The sequence below is a fragment of the Eurosta solidaginis genome, chromosome 3, assembly GCF_040869045.1.
Source record: "Eurosta solidaginis isolate ZX-2024a chromosome 3, ASM4086904v1, whole genome shotgun sequence".
NCBI lineage: Eukaryota > Metazoa > Arthropoda > Insecta > Diptera > Tephritidae > Eurosta > Eurosta solidaginis.
This window is the reverse complement of record NC_090321.1, coordinates 225,469,500-225,487,434: the sequence shown is the minus strand read 5'-3', so window position 1 is coordinate 225,487,434 and position 17,935 is coordinate 225,469,500. Positions and strand designations below refer to the sequence as shown.

Sequence of the window (17,935 nt, the reverse complement as noted above, 5' to 3'; positions counted from 1 at the left end):
TTTCAGAAGCTTTCCTGGTCAGGTTTTCCTTAGGAGTGCCCCTTATAGACATTCTACTAACCCAGCCCACACCTTAAGTTGCCCTACTTCTGAGCATAGAGTCAATCCATAAAACTATAGAGCCTTGCAGTCCATTTCGAGCAAGCTCCTTGCAAATAATGTTACGAAGACATTTTCAATGTCAACTACATGTGCCAAAGTGTAGCTCTCGCAGTTCTAAGATTTCTAGAACACAATAACTAATTGTTAAAAAGGGTGTGTTCTACAAATATACCTTTTCGGTCTGCGTGTTGAGCTGCGTATATTCATGAGATGTTAGAGAGAGACTTATTTATCTGTAGTATTTGGCTTATGTGTGATTAAGGCTCCTGTACACATCATGGCGAAACTAATTAGCCTACTTTTAGAAAAGCATGACGCCTGAGTAGAATACTGCAACAACAATAACTATAAGAAGAAGTCCCAAGCGTACTTTGTATCTTTCTACAAGAAGGAGTCCCACGCGGACTCTTTACTTCTCTTTTTAGTTTTGGGAACAAATATATCCATAGATGGAATGAAGTTGCCCTCTCACATCGGTGTAGTAAGATCCTATCTCATCTATTGTTGAACTTATGTCATAACCTTCAGTTCTTTAAGTACCTACATTCATATCTAATGCTAATGAGTAAGCTAAAAATTGAGGAGGAAGTCCAGTTGCGTCATTTGCTTCCTTTCAAATATTTATTGCTAATTTTGCCACATTTGTGGATTTCAATTGCATGATCATAAATTAAGTGCTTTGTTTGTTTTTGTGATAATCTAAACACACACCTGTAATTTTCTATTTCCTATTAATTTATTTTTTTAATTTCTAGCGATGATAGACAAATGGATTTTGCTGAACAACTCGAATCTGTGGCTTATGTGATCTGTGGAGAAAATAGCAAAATAACGCCAAAGAACTTTACTGAAATTTGGCAAGCCCGTGGTGTAAGTTGTAAATTCATAGTAAGAATCCATGAGGGATGAAAAAAAACCACTACATTTGGAAAAAAGGGCGTGGCTATATAAGAATTTAAATGGACTAAAGTCATTGGATCCACGATCATTTTCAAAAAAATTTTAGTTCTATATTTTTTCTTCACATGAGCATATTCTCTGTCAAATTTCGGTATTTTATCTTTAATAGTTATAGAGAAGAGATATTACGTGTTATACATCCTAAGTGAGTATCTCCAATATTTATATATAAAAGTGGGTGATCCTTTCATACTATTTTTCAATAACTTAGCTCAAAAAGTTATTAGAGTTATCGCTTTTGAAAGCTTTACAAAGTTCACTTAATACATAAATATGCACTGTAACGACTTTCAAAAGCCCACACACTAGATCTAGGCGAGGTATGACTATACTATAAAAGCCAAGAATTACTAATAGCGCTACATTCCTTCTTCGCATCACATCCTCCAAGGCCGTCAGTACCTAAAAGCAGAAAACGCGGCGAGGGTGAAGGAAAAGGGGTTTCCCTTTCAAATAGAGTTAAGTAGGTCAATATTCGAATCATATGGGGTACATATTCTTTGCGAATAAAGAAAACAGAGAAGAAAAGGTAGATCAGGAGAAAAGAAATATGAATAGGGAGAATGGTGAGGGCAAGCTGTAATAGGAAGGTAGAAAGAGAAAGGGGAGCAGGGGAAAAAGGGGTTCAAAAACAATAGGAATATCAGGAGAAAAAGAAAGAGGAAGGAACGAAATTGGGGGAGGAATGTAAGGAAAATAATTTAAATAAGAGCCTAAGAAGAGGGATGAGCTGAAAGGTGAGTTTGGAAAACAAAATGGATAGCGGAAGAGGGAGAGCAAGAAGAAGAGAAAGAGAAAGGCTATTGAAAAGGAGAAAAGGAAACGATTAAGGAGGGAAGAGGAATCGAAAAGAAAGAGAGAAAGATTAATGGAGAACAAAGTGGAATGGAAAATAAGCAAAGAAGGAAGTGAGGGTCGAAATTCGGATAGCGCGAGTATTAGGAGAGTAAAGAGAGACTCCCTCTCTTCTCTCAGAAATACACCAAATAAAACCCAAACACCCACGTCCCGACCAATTTTCCGTACCAGAGACAGCTTTTAACATAACTACGATACAAAAGTGAACTAGGTAAGCTCCATGGCTTTGGTGAAAAGTATATGCCTCATATTTCGGCTGACCGTATCCCATCTATTTTTCTCAGATCATAGGTAGTGGATTGGAAGCCAAGTGTTTCGGGGATGATAGGGAAAGCCACAGTAATACTTTATTCAGTCTGCTCCTTTCGAACCCAGGCGGGCGTTATGGGTCATTCCGCGTCAGCTCCTTTCTGAGCGCTTCATTTCACGAAGAGTAAAGGAACGGGAAGAGAAATTAAAAATAAAACGGAGAAAAATCAGAAGAGAAGTGGAGAGTTAATGGGGAAGTTTAAGGGAAAATAAAGAGCAGGATTGGAAAAATTTAAGCAATAGGGAGAAGGTTAAGAACAAGCGAGAAGGAGCGGTAGCGGCAGAGTGCTAGTGAAAGTTTAGACTAAACTACAGCAAAGCGAGGGAGGGGTTGCAGTACATAAGACTTATACAAACAAAACTACAGCTACAAATTAACGCATGTACTTTTTTCTTTACCACGCAGATCTTAGATAAATTGTATCGCCTGATCGATATCGATGGCACAAATTTAATATCAACAAATCAAATAATGGAATTTATTTCACACCTGACCAATTCACGGTAAGTATCCCACGGCCGAAATTAGCGCACATTCAAAACCGGAGGCGGCAAACCATAAAACCAATTCCAATGCGAATGAATCTAAATATTTAGCAATAGTATTTGGCAATGTGCAACATATGAGTGCTGCCATTAAATTTAATATACGACTAACATTTTACATGCTGAACGCTTACAAATTGCAAACAAATCGATTAACACGCTGCCAGCTCGCCATTACAAGAGTTGCTAAAACGCACCACAGATGCTACACCGCATAGTCATCATTGAAAAGCTTTCTATATGCAACTCTTCTATAGATATTGATGGCAGGTTCTCATGCATGCTAGTGCATATGTTTGTAAGTGTGTGTGTGCACCTTCGACCAATTGAGTGGACGTATGGCTGCCCGTAGACCGTAAGTGCAGTAAACAAACATGAAGTACGCAATTCCATTAATCAGTCAACCTCCAATATGTAGTTGCAATCTTTAATAAATCTCTAATTTATTGCACAAACTCAAATCAACTAAGAATGTTTTCTTATTCAGCTCGTCTGTCGGTATGATGGCATATCTTCCCGTGGTGCGTTTTGCTTTTGCTGGTACATACAGCTATTAATATATGTACATTAATTCCTTTATTTATATACCCAATAGTGAGTTCTCGTAAGAAACGAAATTTAAGATACACCATTAAAGGACTCCACCTCTTCATCCTTCAAACAGCTTCAGCTTACGACACTATCGCATGTGCTCCCATTATAACCCAGGCCCTAAAACTGTGGCTGAACGCTTCGAAGCAAGTTCTGGTCAGAACTACTTTATATATCGCCCGACGCCTTTGCAGCCCTTAGAATAGCTGACAAGTATTTTCTGAGTTTCTTAGAAAGAGGAAAATATTTATGCTCAGTTTTCTGTACCAGAGACAGCATTGAGCATAAGTAACTTCGTTACGGAGACATGCCAAGTAATCTCCTTGGCTTTACTGAAAAGCGTATATCACACCGTATCCCATCTCTCTCAGGTCATACGTCGATAGGTAAGGGAGTGGTCTCCTCGAAATGGAGAGCGTCAGCTTCCAGGAATACATTATTCAGAATTGCCCTTTCAAACCCAGGTGCTCGTTACTGAGCATTTCGCACCAGCTCCATTCCGAGTACTTCATTTCAGTCCTCTACTGACAATGCAGCTTCATTCTGTGTTCACATTTGAAGAAGGTGTGGCGCACGTCGTCTAGATTCACACAGTATAAGCAATTTGGAGTTTCCGTCCTTCGGATTGGATCAGAGGCAAAAAAGTGGGTATTGTAGTAAATGGGAACAATACGAAGTACTTGCTGTCATACAAGAAAGAATAACTGCATTCGCGTCTTGGCAGCCACGTCACTGTTGACGGATATAATTTCGAGATTGTCTGGGAACCTTACCTACTTTGGACTGAGTATGCAATTGAAATGTAAAGTCCTCTCTTGGCGAATAAAAATCACGCTCTACAAACCGCTTATCACACCTGCCCTAATGTATGGCTCGTAATCATGGATGGCGTCGAGAGAACATGAAATGACTCTTGAAGTGTTCGAGGAAAATTTCTCCGGAAACTCATGATCCGGTCTGTATGAGCTTTACTTTGCTACAGCGAATAAAAGCCCAAAGGCTTCGCTGGTTAGGTCATGTTATGCAAATTGATGGACACACTCCGGGCAAAAAAAAAATATTTCAATCGACACCGTAGTTTGAAAGCAGAGAAAGGGGAGACCTCCACTGAGTTGGGAGAGGCAGATGGAGGAAGACTTGACCTTTCTTGGTGCTCCCAATTGGCGTTAGTTACAGGGACACCGGCTTAGGTGGCTAAGCGCTAATTAATGAAATCAATGCAACGTGAACGGTCAAGAATTGGGTCAGATAACGATTGGCCTCTGCATGTGGTCGATTCAACCTTGGATTCAGTTGGAGAATTAATTCCCTTGTTTACTTCTGCACCGATTTCATGTATTCCTTTTCTTCTCCCAGCGAGAAGATATATCGTTTGACGACCAGGGCAGCTTCAGCGAAAACCTTACGATAAACTGAGGCAATTATCAGCGCTCCTTGGAATTTAAAAGAAAACACAGAGCTCTGCGGTATTTCAATGTATCCGCCAAATTTTTCGCGTTGTTGTTGTTGTGATGGTCCTTTGCCGGATACAGATCCGGTACGCTCCGGTACCACAGCACCATTAAGGTGCTATCCCGACCATATCGGGAACGATTTCTGTGGCCACATTAAACCTTCAGGCCACCCCCTCCCTCCCCACCCCAAGTTTCATGAGGAGCTTGGGGTCGCCAGAGCCTCGTCTGTTAGTGAATCAGGATTCGCCGCGGATAGGTGAGGTTGACAATTGGGTTTAGAGAAGTTGTATATTGCGCTGGCAACCTGAAGGGTTACGCTACACAGCCCCTTGAATCTAGTATTTTAGTCGCCTCTTACGACAGGCATACCTACCTAATACCAACAAGCTCCCTCTGCAGAAGCTATCTGGATGAAGAGGAAGAGAAGTCGATCTACCACTTTCTCTGCCGATGCCCGGCGCTTGAAGGAAGGCTCAGATTTCTGGACTCACGCTTCCTCGACAGCCTGGCAGAGGTTGAGAAGGTGGACGTCTCGCTTCTTCTTGGGTTCATCAGGGAAAGCAAGTGGTTCGTTGAGGACCGCTAGGAGGTAATGGGGCTAAACGAAGTTGCCGCCACCCTGTACTTACTGAGGGCACTCACAATGGACAAAAATGTCTCCGAGTGTAAGTGTGGGTATCACCCACGCACGCCCTCTTAACCTAACCTAACCTAGATACGGGTTTCTCAGATAGTCCCACAAGATATCTAGCGGACTTTGCGATATCTTTAATGAGCGTTCTAGTGCCTAAAGGATGAGTTCCAACCATTTTTGACCACCACCGTCCAGATAAGTACTAAGAGAATGTATTTAACGATTACTTAGCGAGCACGACTGCAGAACGACTTTGTACGCTGCTATGGTTATCTTATCATAAAAGGTCGAATAAATTCAAGTTCTTCACTAGTTTCGAATAGATTCCACGTGGCAGTTATAAAAGGAAAGGTGCAGCTCTACTGCTACCTTGATGACGACTACCTCGAAGGCTTTCTATTCCATAACACGATCGATGAAGCTTCTCAGGTTTTTTTTAACAATACTAGTACTAATTTTATCCAGTTTTATCCAGTGACCGCCACTATGAAGTTATCGAATTGTAAGCCTGCTACAGCTGGACTTTATTTCTCGTCAATATCAATTGACAACTTTTTAACCATTAATTTTGACGCGTAAGATAGTTCATCAAGTGCAAGAAGCCAGTACCTTCAGCCGTAGTTAGGTGCCGAAGTCGGAGTATGCATTAGCAGGCAAGCTGCCGTAGTATCAGTAGATTGCAATGGCTTACATGCTCCTTGGATTTCGAAGACTTGGGGTTAGCTGAATCCTGAGTCCCCTAAATACGGAAGTGGATGGTAGGGTTGTAAAGGCTCCCAGGCTCCTAGTAACCAAGACATCTTGAATGCCTTCGTGAAAATTGTAATATCGAGAATCGAGTCTCTGAGAGGGCTCGTAATCTTCACAATCCTTTCCAGTGAAGAGAAGCCTGTATTGAGTATTGAAAGTACCTTGGAATGGCTTATCAAAAGGTGGCGTGTTGCATATCACTAGACCCTCTGTGGGGTATATAAAATTCAATTCGAACCGAACTTTAGTATTCTTTCATTCATTTTATATAAATTTAATTTTTTTCCATTCAGTCCTCGCACTGGTTTCGATAAGAGTTCCTTGGCACGTTTGGAACAGCTCTTTCGCAGTACCGTGGGCAATGAGCAAGAGATACGGCGCGAGGAGTTCCAAAAAATTGTAACATCGAAAAATGTAAGTAACTTTCAAACCAATTGCATGATTTACTTTTATTCCCATTTTATCAACATATTATTTTTTTCTTCTAATTCTTCTTCTATGAATGGCTTGTTTTGGGTACGTTGATGATGTAGCCATTCTTTACGGAGCGTGTTTTTCAAATATTCGACAAAGATAATTCCGGTTCAATATCGTTACAAGAGTTCATCGATGCCATTCATCAATTCTCCGGCCAGTCAGCTGATGACAAAATACGTTTTTTATTTAAAGTTTACGACATTGATGGTGAGTTTATATAATAATAAGTCTTTACCAGGGGCTAGCGGTCCCGAAAACAATTTCGAAATAGTTTTGAGTGATTCCCTAACTGTTGCGAATTGATAAAAAAAAAAAACAATTCCAAAATGTTCCGAGGGTAGTCATAAAATGATTCGGGGACAGTTTCCAAATGATCGCGACACAGTATCGAAATGATACTTTAATGATCATCATCATTATTAATTGATGCTTAACCGCCCAGCGGTTTTGTTGTTTCGTAACAAGTCACGCCAGTTATCCCTGTTTAGCGATAACTGAACCCAATTGGGAGCAGCAAGGGAAGTCAGGTCTTCCTCCACATGCCCATTCCATCGCAGTGGATGTCGCCACCCTCCTTCCCTTACTTTCAAACTGCGGTGTCGACTGAATTACTTTCACGCACAGAGCCGGATATTGTTTTTGCTGTAATTGCTGGCTCCCAAACGGACGAAATCCTTCACAGCCTCGAATTTATGTCCGTCAACAATAACGTGGCTGCTAAGTCACGAATGTACCGATTCTTTCTGGGATAACAGAAAGTGGTTCGTCTTGTCCTCATTTACCGCAGAACCCATTTTTTGCTTCTTTATCTAATCCAGAGAAGGCAGAACTCACCGCGTTTGTTAAGGCCATGATGATACATACATTCATCCCTTAATAAACTTGAAAAGAGTTCAGATTGTTTCTTAAATTATCACGAACACCATCCCGAATCCATAACGATCTAATTTTACCCACACCAACCAACCCAGTAATAATCGCAAAACAGATACTTTATAATGCCAAATGCTAAAGAAAGGTCCAAAATGATATCTAAACGAAAATTTAACAGTAGCTTCGCAATGTTCCTAACAGCTCAGAAATTATTCCTAAGCAGTGCTCAAATTATTATTAAATCCCTAAGCTCTCTTAAGCTAGTCCCTACATTTTTCATAAAACAGTCCCAAAATGGTCTCGAAGTGATCCCCTGAGCAATCCCATAATAGTCAAAATTATTCAGAAATTGCTTCCTAGTTCCTATAATAATAATTTTCAAAACGATCACAAAAACCATCCCAAAAGTCTTCACAGTTTTGAAATAGTTCAGAAATGATCCATAAGTTTTTGGTCCCAAGTTATCTCGAAACATTCCTAATGTGATCCCGGAAGGTTTGCGAAAGCTATCCCGGATCCGGAGATAGTACCAAATTAATATCGAAAAGGTCTCGGAATAGTTCGGATACATTCCTGAAGTATCACCATGATCGCGAAAACAATGCCATATGATTCAGAGATTTGACGACGCGGTCAATAAATACTCTTCAAATTGTCTCGATTTAATTCTGAAGCTTTCACCTTTTCAATATCAATAAATTCATCCCAATTTCATTCCAAAGGTGACGGTTTGATACAACATAAAGAGTTGCACAGTGTGATAAGAGCTTGCATGGAGGAGAATGGCATGGAGTTCTCTGAAGAGCAAGTAAGCGCATTGTTTTTAAATCGAGATATTACACTAAACCAAAATAATTCCTTCCACAGATTGAAGATCTTACAACCGCCATGTTCGAGGATGCCGATCCTTACAATCGTGGTGAAATTACTTATGAAGCTTTGAAAAATCAGCTGAGTAAGCATGGTGGCTTATTAGAGAATCTCAGTATAACGTAAGTTCAACACAATTAAGAGCTCACTGAATCAAAAAAAGTTAAGTTTAAGAAATATTTTCTAAATTTTGCAGCATAGATCGTTGGCTTGTGCCCATAACTCAAGAAGCACCGAAACGAAAGTGCAGATGGCCACCTTGGCGTGACATTGCCATACCACATCAACTCACTTTGGCATACATGAAAAATAATCAAGCTTTCGTGTCTTATCTCTACTTATATATAGCCATAAATGTGTGTCTCTTCATTTCACGTGCCATACAATATCGAGCGAGTAACGGTTTTGTAATTGTGGCAAGGGCTTGTGGTGAGTATACAAAGTTTTAGAATTATTTTTTTTTATGTGAAACTACTCTATTATAAGTTGCATATTGGGAAAGGTTTGATTCAGGTATTTAAAAGCCAACTGAAAAATATATATTTTGGTAGGGCTGCCACCTATCTCAAATGTGTATGGGAAATGGAATAATGAAAGGAGAAGAACCAAAAACTCAGCTAAGAACCCTCTTTCTGATGACCATGGCATACTCTTTAAGGACCTTGACTTAAAGGCATGTACTATGTTCTGCAGTGCCATCCGGATCATACTCTTTCTTGTATGAATAAATGCACTCCTCGAAGGTTTTGGGGGGTATTATCGATAATGATGGTTGGGTATGTGGGTCCAGTAATGTGGATTGGCTGACAATCCAGCAAAACCGAACTAGTTCCTTTCATTAGGAGAAATAAGATACCTGCTTCCATCGATTGAGTACTTTCTGATAGGGAAACCCAATTTGAAAGATACGGCTAGGAAGACCTCGGTTAGCTCTTAATGACGTAGGGGGCGAACCAACATTAGCCTGGAGATCTCGCAAGGGTCGTGCACTGGTTTATGAGATTAGAGTATAAGTCTATACTCCTCTAAAGGATGCTGATGTAGTGGAACGCACTGGGCACGACGAGAGTTACGAAAATATTGGTGTACGTATAACGATCAGCGCTTATTGGATCCATGGCGCCCTAAATGATAGGGATTAGGGCACACCAGCATTTTTACTAAATTCAAATGTTTCCCAGCCAATACAAACTATTGTATGCCGACTACTGCCTAATGTGCAAAATTCAAAACCTTCATTTTCTCGAGAGAGGAGTGAGTGAGGGACCTAACTCCGACAGTGGACTAGTTAACTGGTTGGATGGTTCAGTCCGGCACCGCTACTCTTAGAAAATTAGATATCTACTCGGTTAGCCAAACTACAATCAAGGCTCTCGCGATCTGCGATCGAAGGCGATCTAGAAGTGACTGAACTTGCCTGCATATTTATTAAAATTTTTTCAAGACTATAGCCATCTGCGTTCAGGGGCATAGTAATATCGCACACAACTATCACACCGCGCACTGAAATTCGAAGTACCGCTGACCACCTATAGTCTGATCTTGTACAGATGTGTGTTGAATTAGCTAAGCAAACGCTGACACTTGCATTTGTATGGTAGAGAAATGCTTCTGGCAGAAAGTGGATGGCAGGCGGGCGACCGGAACCTTTTGGTTCACTAAGGCTTATTTATCGTTTGCGATTAGAGCTCTGACGGGTTACGTACTAGAAGATCCTTCCTTATGAGATGGAGTCATAGAGCCACATAATGCTTGCCATCCCAGCATTAGACATAACTACGCGAAAGTTATACGGTTTACTCGGATTTCCGGCGGATTTATTCAAGATCGTGATAAGTCACATCTCTTTTGAGCTTCTCTTTACCCAAACGAAAGTAAAGCGAATTCATAACGTGATAGCCCCCAGCATTAAACATCTCTCAACGAGTTAGAGTTACAAGGCCCCAACAGCAACTCGGATCTTCATATCGAGATAAAAGGAAAGTTTGCTATCTGCCGAGGAAACAGACAGCTGATAATTTACCTACTCCACTCTCTCCTTTATGTCTGGATGAAGTTGGATTTAGGTTCGACTTCGGATTCAGTTGAAAAGTAGTTAGGGTCTAATTTGGACTAAGAAGAGGATTTTTGTTTATCCCAGTCCAATTTCCTATGAAGTTTTATGTTCACCACTCGGAAGAGCTCCACTAACTTTCTATTTTTTATTTGTTTTTCCCCCCTTTTTCAGGCCAATGTTTGAACTTCAACTGCGCTTGGATATTGGTGCTCATGCTACGACATTCGCTCACATATCTAAGATGTCAGGGTCTTTCTTCCTATCTACCGTTGGACAATCACATCTATCTACACAAATTCACGGGAATTATGGTATCCATTTTTAGTCTTCTTCACACCATAGCGCACATCTTGAATTTCTCCACAATTGTCGTAAACGATCCAAAAATCAATGCCGGTCATTATACTATCGGCGAATGGCTCCTAACCGATCGTCCAGGTTTATTCGGTCTTATACCGGGTTGTGCCAATCCAACCGGTTTAGCGTTGCTCATCATTTTACTAATTATGTTTATTTGCTCACAACCATTCGTGAGACGCAAAGGCTCGTTTGAAGTCTTCTATTGGACTCATTTGCTGTATATTCCATTTTGGATTTTATTACTCTTTCATGGTCCAAATTTTTGGAAATGGTTTTTAGTACCAGGTCTCATATACATCGTCGAACGTTTACTACGTTTTGTTTGGATGAAAAGTGAACATGGCAAGACCTACATCAGCTCTGGCCTTTTGCTACCATCAAAAGTTATTCATTTAGTTATTAAGCGGCCATTCAATTTTAATTTTCGTCCTGGCGATTATGTTTTTGTAAATATACCAGCTATCGCCAATTATGAATGGCATCCTTTTACAATTAGTTCAGCACCCGAACAAGAGGACTACATGTGGCTACACATACGCACCGTTGGTGAATGGACTAATCGTTTGTATCAATATTTCGAGAAAGAACAACTAAAGCTGCAAAGTAGCGGCGGTGAAATCATAAAACATCGTCATGCGATACCAACAGATTTCGTGCGTTTAGATAGAAAGGAAGAGCCAAAAGCATCACCAACCCCCCAAATCGATTTCTTAGCACAAAATTTGGCACGTTTACAAAATAAATCGAATACACTTGATGCAGCTCTACTATCGAATATGTCTCAAAGAGCTGCAGATCAATTGCATAATGTGCCACTAAAGCCGGCGCGCCAGCCACAAATTCCTTCGAAATTGGCCACGGAAGGTGCTAGCGCCTCGGATCATAACAATGTCTCATCAGCGCCGAAACAAACAGATCGTATACGTAGTATTAAAACAACTTTACAACGTACCTTCTCGCGTAAGGATACGCCGACGAAAAGTGAGGTTAATGCTCACTGGAATGATGGTTATGTATCTGATAATGGAGATTCTGCGAAACATCCTTTAGATAAGCGTCTACATAAACTTAATTCGCGTAAACCGCCTCTGGAGAAAAGTTTTTCGCTGCCAGATATAGCTGTTAAAACTAAAAAGAGGGAACGTATTCGAGCGTAAGTCATTGATAAGTCCAATACATTGAAAAAATTATGCGAAGCTCAATCATTTCTTAATATGACTTTATAACTCTGCCTTCACATGTGACATTGAACAGCGCCTTTCAGAAAAGGGAAATAACGTTCTCGTATAGCCTCAAAAACTAGGTTAGGTCGTAAGTAGCTTGTAAGTGCACTTACTGAATTTGTTATAGAGATCTTGAGAGCTCATAATCATTTTTGTTAACCCCTCACTAATGAAACTACAAAGCACTGGTTTTCATAGCGATAAAGATACTACCCTTAGGTTTTCGGCAGTGTTATCGATGTTGATGGTTCTTTGCCAGATATATAGATCCTGTACGTTCTGGTAAACCTTAAGGTACAAGACTGATCACCTCGAGGACGATTTAATACGACCACATTGATAATTTTAGGCCATCCCTCCACGACGCAAGAGCGCCGCCTGCTTAAGAAACAGGCTTCGGCATGGATAGGTGAGATTGACAATTGGGCGCTGACAACCCACAGTGGTCGGTTCCATAGGCCAAAAATAAAAAAGTTGAAGTGAAAAGTTTGCCACCAAATGTGTCGTTAGTATCTCTTATTAGAACAGCCTTTTAAAAGGTATATTGGTTTTTGTTGTATTCGAACTGCACTCTTTAAGAATAGCTTCAAAAGTGAGGTTATGGTATTAGTTGGTTTTTGCAGTGTGAGCAAGTTAAAAATAAAAAAATGTGATTGAAAAACTATATTCAGTTTTTGATCATCAAAGGTAAGCATATTTGATTATTCTTTTTGTTGGTTTTTATGAAATATTAAAATTTAGTCATTAAAGGACTTCAAAAATGATTCCAAAAAGTGATCGAAAAATGCTTTTTAGTTTTTCGTCATCAAACGTATTCATATTTGATTATTTCTTTTGTTCAATTGTATGATAACTCATTATTTAGTCAGAAAGAGTAAACAAATGGTATTGATATGTAGGGAAATTCAAAATTGAATCACCTAAATGCTGAGTGGGTAAAGTGCAAGTTTAAGCTATTTAAAAATACATAAAATATCATTACATTGAAATAAATAGAAATGAATATTGAAGTGAAAGGTATTTACCTCATTTTGAAATAATTTCACAGCCAGCATTTTTTGCAAATTTTGATCAAAAAATATTCAAATATCATACCCCAAGATGATTAAAAACGTTCAAATTTAAAAGCATTTTCTGTTCGAAAATTAACGTATCGTCGGGAGAAAAATGTACCATAAATGTGATTATTCTTGAATAATCATTTATGATGCATATTTCGAAACGCTTTTTGTTCATATCTGATATCATTGTAAAATTGAGTTTTAGTTGTTTTAGGGTAATATTTGAATGCTTTTCACAGTAATTTTCTGATCATATTCGTGAACATATTTCAATGATTTTGGTTGAGATTTTTTAATCATTTTTGAATGCGATGATCATGCATTTATTCTTCATATCTCATACAAAATAAGACACTACATGCTAATCTTATTTCATCAGGGGAAGAAAGCATGCGGAAGTGAGCTATTTGAACCAAAGGTAATTATTCGCAAACAAACTAGACCAATATACACCTGCGACTACAACATCCAGCATCAGATATGATCGTCAACATCTTAAAATACCATATGGTATGGGATGTTGAAGCCATATTCAGGCACATATGTCAAGAGAGTTTCACTTACCTGGGGTTCAAATAGTTCACAACCTTTGTATTGTCTAATAGTTGGATTTGTATTTTCTGGGAAGCCGAAGGTGGAGAAATGGTTGGGGACATCTTTTGTTAGGAGCAGTATATACATTATTTCTTGTCTTGAAGAATAAAATTTTAATATATTTTTTCTGAACTTCATGTTTGAAAAAATGTGTATATGCGAAAAAATAAGATCTTCAATCAAAAGTAAAATTTTAACAAGTATAAAATTCATTATTCAGTCAACAAAGACTGTCAGAAAAGATTCAGAAAGCTGAATGAAAAATTATTAAAAATTTTTGATCACCTAAAGTAAACATATTTGATTCCAAAATATGATTGAAAAACTATATACAGTTTTTAATCATCAAAAGTATTCATATTTGATTATTTCTTTTGTTCAATTGTATAATAACTCATTTCTAAGTCAGAAGGAGTAATCAAATTATATTGATATGTAGGGAAATTCAAAAATTTATCACCTAAATGCTAAGTGGGTTTAGTGTTTTTAGTTTCTTGTTTTTTTTTTTTTTGTTATTTAAAATTTCACCAGTGCTTTTATTAGTGTTTATTTGCACAAATATTTCAATTTCAGCTAAAGTTTTAGTTGGGTTCCTCACCAATCCTCACGTTGGGAGTTATATCTTATTATTAGTCAAAGCTTTAAGATTCTAAAGTGTTAATATCAGCTGCCACTTTCTGCCACTAACTATGTTTTGCGACAGTTTTCTGATTAGCGTCACCCTGATAAATAATTGTCGTATGTTATAGGTACTTACATGTAACATACGACATTATTTTATCCAGTCGACGATATGCAAATGTAAACTTTTGTGTATGTTTGTTGTTTTGTTATTGTTATGTATGTAAGATCTTTTAATAACTTTAATTTCTTTATTTAATCCTATTAAACATTGTATTTGCGATAGACACACCTTACCACTTTTCCCCTCACATCTACTTACTTTTTGTATACATGCGGTGAAAGTGGGTGGTTGTGGGTCGGTATAAAGGCATCACCCGAACCAATTTTATGAAAACATAATTATCACATATTTGTAACGCCGTGAGCAAAGTTTCACTTTGATCTCTACTGGAAGTATTTTTGGCCACCAACTCCATATAAGACCGACCACTGTGCAACCCCTTGAAATGATTGCGCTACACAACCACCGAATGTTATGTAAGTACCTCGGCATCTTACACAGAAATATGAAGGCAATAACTGGCTCTTACGTTTCCAACGTGATGCCGGGTAAAATGTCTGGTCTAACACTTAACACAAATGCACTGGCTGTTTTAACCAAGAAAGCTGGCATCCATAATAGAATCCACATGTTAGGTGTCCTCGCAAACTTCTTCCCGCATCTTAATCGTATCTCTTTAAATTTTAATGACTGCATTATTAGGGTAACTGCCTAATGTAAGCACATGGCGAGCGCATGGAAATCCCAATGTATTATTGCTGTCGGAGCTGTAGGAGCAAGGAAGAGATGGAAAGTGATGAGCATTATCTTCTTAGATTCCGTTCTGTAGTCAGCGCATGTATGAAGTATCCGAACATCAGTTCTGTTGACATCAAGGCCATTCTGCTCAGCATCAGACAGACAAAAAACTGATTTAATTTCTTACAAATTTGCGGGAAAACAGGACTGAACAGAACGGTAGAAGCTGCTAGAGGACCGCTGTCAGACGTACTACTTAATAGTCTCTTATGGAAGTTAAAGAGCAAAACAATATTAGCACTCACTCATTTAGTTTATTATCGAATTTCCTTAGGCCTGTTAGCTTAACTGATCTATTTATTCTATCTCACCACCAAAGATAGGTTAGGTTGAACTGACCGGTCTATGAGGACCTCACATAGACTGATTGAGTCCGTAGTGTTACCATAAGTTTGTTTTAACGACCAAACTGAAAAACCCTATCAAAAACCAGGACCTATGTTATAAAATAACTCCGTCCTCTTGGCAAATACTAGAAGCTTTCTAGGACTTAAGTCACTTGCTGCTTCTAGATCTGACACCTGTATCACTCCTAATAGCTGGAGTCTTAGCCTGGCAAGTGCAGGGCACGAGCACAGAACGTGCTCGATCGTTTCCTCGTCCAACCCGCACTTCCTAAATCTGCTAATTGAGAAAAAACCGCAATTCATGATAGACCTGTCCCCTTACAATATATGGACAATGAAACAAATTATACTCAAAATTGTAATAATTCTTTTGTGTTCATTAAAGGCTGCGATCGATTGGACGTTCAGAATCTGAACGTTCCTTCGATGAATCACGTGTCCGACGTGCGCGACAATGTGCTGGTCTGGCCTATTTAAGTCCACAAAATAAATCGCTGGCTCAGAGTTTTCGTTATATGCGCAATAAACCGACCATAATCGCTTTTAAAACGCCAAGCGTCGAAGAAGCAGAACCCCAATTTACAACAAATCTAGGAGGTAAGTAGGTATTTGCTTTTCATTCGCTGAGTTTATAATTTTTCAACATATATTTTTGCTAAAATAGGTAATATGGATGCTTACAGAGAACTCGAAGAAGGCAGAAGTAATGGGTGCAGTAAATCCAACAGCAATGCTATTGAAGTCTCCGAAGCCAGCATAATCAAGCCTTTGGAAGTGAGTACCTACGACTATACTAATTTTTACAAGCGTTACCTTATGATGTGGATAAATTGGATTTTTGTATTCCAAAATCGAATATTTATAAATTATACGTAAGTTTTGGGGAGTACTGCGGTAATTCAAGTTGATATTGTCCTTGTTGAGAAGTAACATACGCTTGTCGAAACGAGCCACATGTATTGTTAGTCTGTGTCATTTGGGGTTTACCCTCTAGTATATCAGGTTATACCCTCGTTAAAAATTATATAAATACAACGCGCGATAGCATCCGAAGAGATTTTAGGCCGAGCTTCTCTTCCAATTTGCGTCGTGCTACTTTTAATTTTTCCTAAAAATTGGCGGAACGAAACCTACATGTTTTACGCCGACTCCGAATGCTATCTGCAAGGCAGATGAGTATTCATTGAAAAGCTTTTCATACACTCAGAGTGTTTCACTGCCGAGCAGAATAACTGCCAAGAGGCGACCCCGACCTGTTTCTGTATTTTTGATCTTGCTTAGCCCGTGACTTGAACCCAGGATCTTTGGTGGGGTAGGCGGAGCACACTACCACTACACCACGGTGGCCGGCGTGCTTATTATGCACATATTAATATCTAATATAGATAATGGTCATAAGCTTCTTTTACTAACAATAACTTAAAACAAGTAAGGAAGGCTAAATTCAGGTATAACCGAACATTACATACTCAGCTGAGAGCTTTGGAGACAAAATAAGGGAAAATCGCCATGTAGGAAAATGAACCTAGGGTAACCCTGGAATTTGTTTGTATGACATGGGTATCAAATGGAAGGTATTAAAAGAGTATTTTAAAAGGGAGTGGGCCATAGTTCTATAGGTGGGCGCCTTTTCGAGATATCGCCATAAAGGTGGACCAGGGGTGACTCTAGAATGTGTTTGTACGATATGGGTATCAAATGAAAGGTGTTCATGAGTATTTTAAAAGGAAGTGGGCCATAGTTCTATAGGTGGGCGCCTTTTCGAGATATCGCCATAAATGTGGACCACGGGTGACTCTAGAATGTGTTTGTGCGATATGGGTATCAAAATCAAGGCATTAATGAGGGGTTTAAAAGGGAGTGGCCCTTAGTAGTATATGTGAAGGCGTTTCCGATATATCGAACAAAATGTGGACCAGGGTGACCCAGAACATCATCTGTCGGGTACTGCTAATTTATTTAAATATGTAATACCACGAACAGTATTCCTGCCATTATTCCAATGGCTTTTGATTTCGCCCTGCAGAACTTTTTCATTTTCTTCTACTTAATATGGTAGGTGTCACACCCATTTTACAAAGTTTTTTCTAAAGTTAGTATACTTTGCGTCAACAAACCAATCCAATCACCATGTTTCATACCTCTTTTCGTATTTAGTATAGAATTATGGCATTTTTTTCATTTTTCGAAATTTTCGACATCGAAAAAGTAGGCGTGGTCATAGTCGGATTTCGTCCATTTTTAATACCAAGATAAAGTGAGTTCAGATAAGCACGTGAAACAAGTTTAGTAAAGATAAATCAATTTTTGTTCAAGTTATCGTGTTAACGGCCGAGCGGAAGGACAGACGGTCGACTGTGTATAAAAACTGGGCGTGGCTTCAACCG

The 17,935-nt window shown here is 39.0% G+C and overlaps 1 protein-coding gene across 9 annotated transcripts in view; it reads left to right on the top strand.

Moving 5' to 3' along the window:
• Positions 1-17,935, top strand: part of Nox (NADPH oxidase) — a 69,729-nt gene that overhangs the window by 44,891 nt on the left and 6,903 nt on the right. For all 9 annotated transcript variants that reach the window (XM_067775319.1, XM_067775316.1, XM_067775318.1 and 6 more), the window contains 10 exons: positions 858-972; positions 2,636-2,733; positions 6,498-6,618; positions 6,738-6,888; positions 8,277-8,362; positions 8,422-8,546; positions 8,621-8,853; positions 10,652-11,993; positions 15,934-16,145; positions 16,213-16,322. In XM_067775319.1, the coding sequence (XP_067631420.1) occupies positions 858-972; positions 2,636-2,733; positions 6,498-6,618; positions 6,738-6,888; positions 8,277-8,362; positions 8,422-8,546; positions 8,621-8,853; positions 10,652-11,993; positions 15,934-16,145; positions 16,213-16,322 (2,593 nt within the window). The remainder of the gene's footprint in view (positions 1-857; positions 973-2,635; positions 2,734-6,497; positions 6,619-6,737; positions 6,889-8,276; positions 8,363-8,421; positions 8,547-8,620; positions 8,854-10,651; positions 11,994-15,933; positions 16,146-16,212; positions 16,323-17,935) is intronic.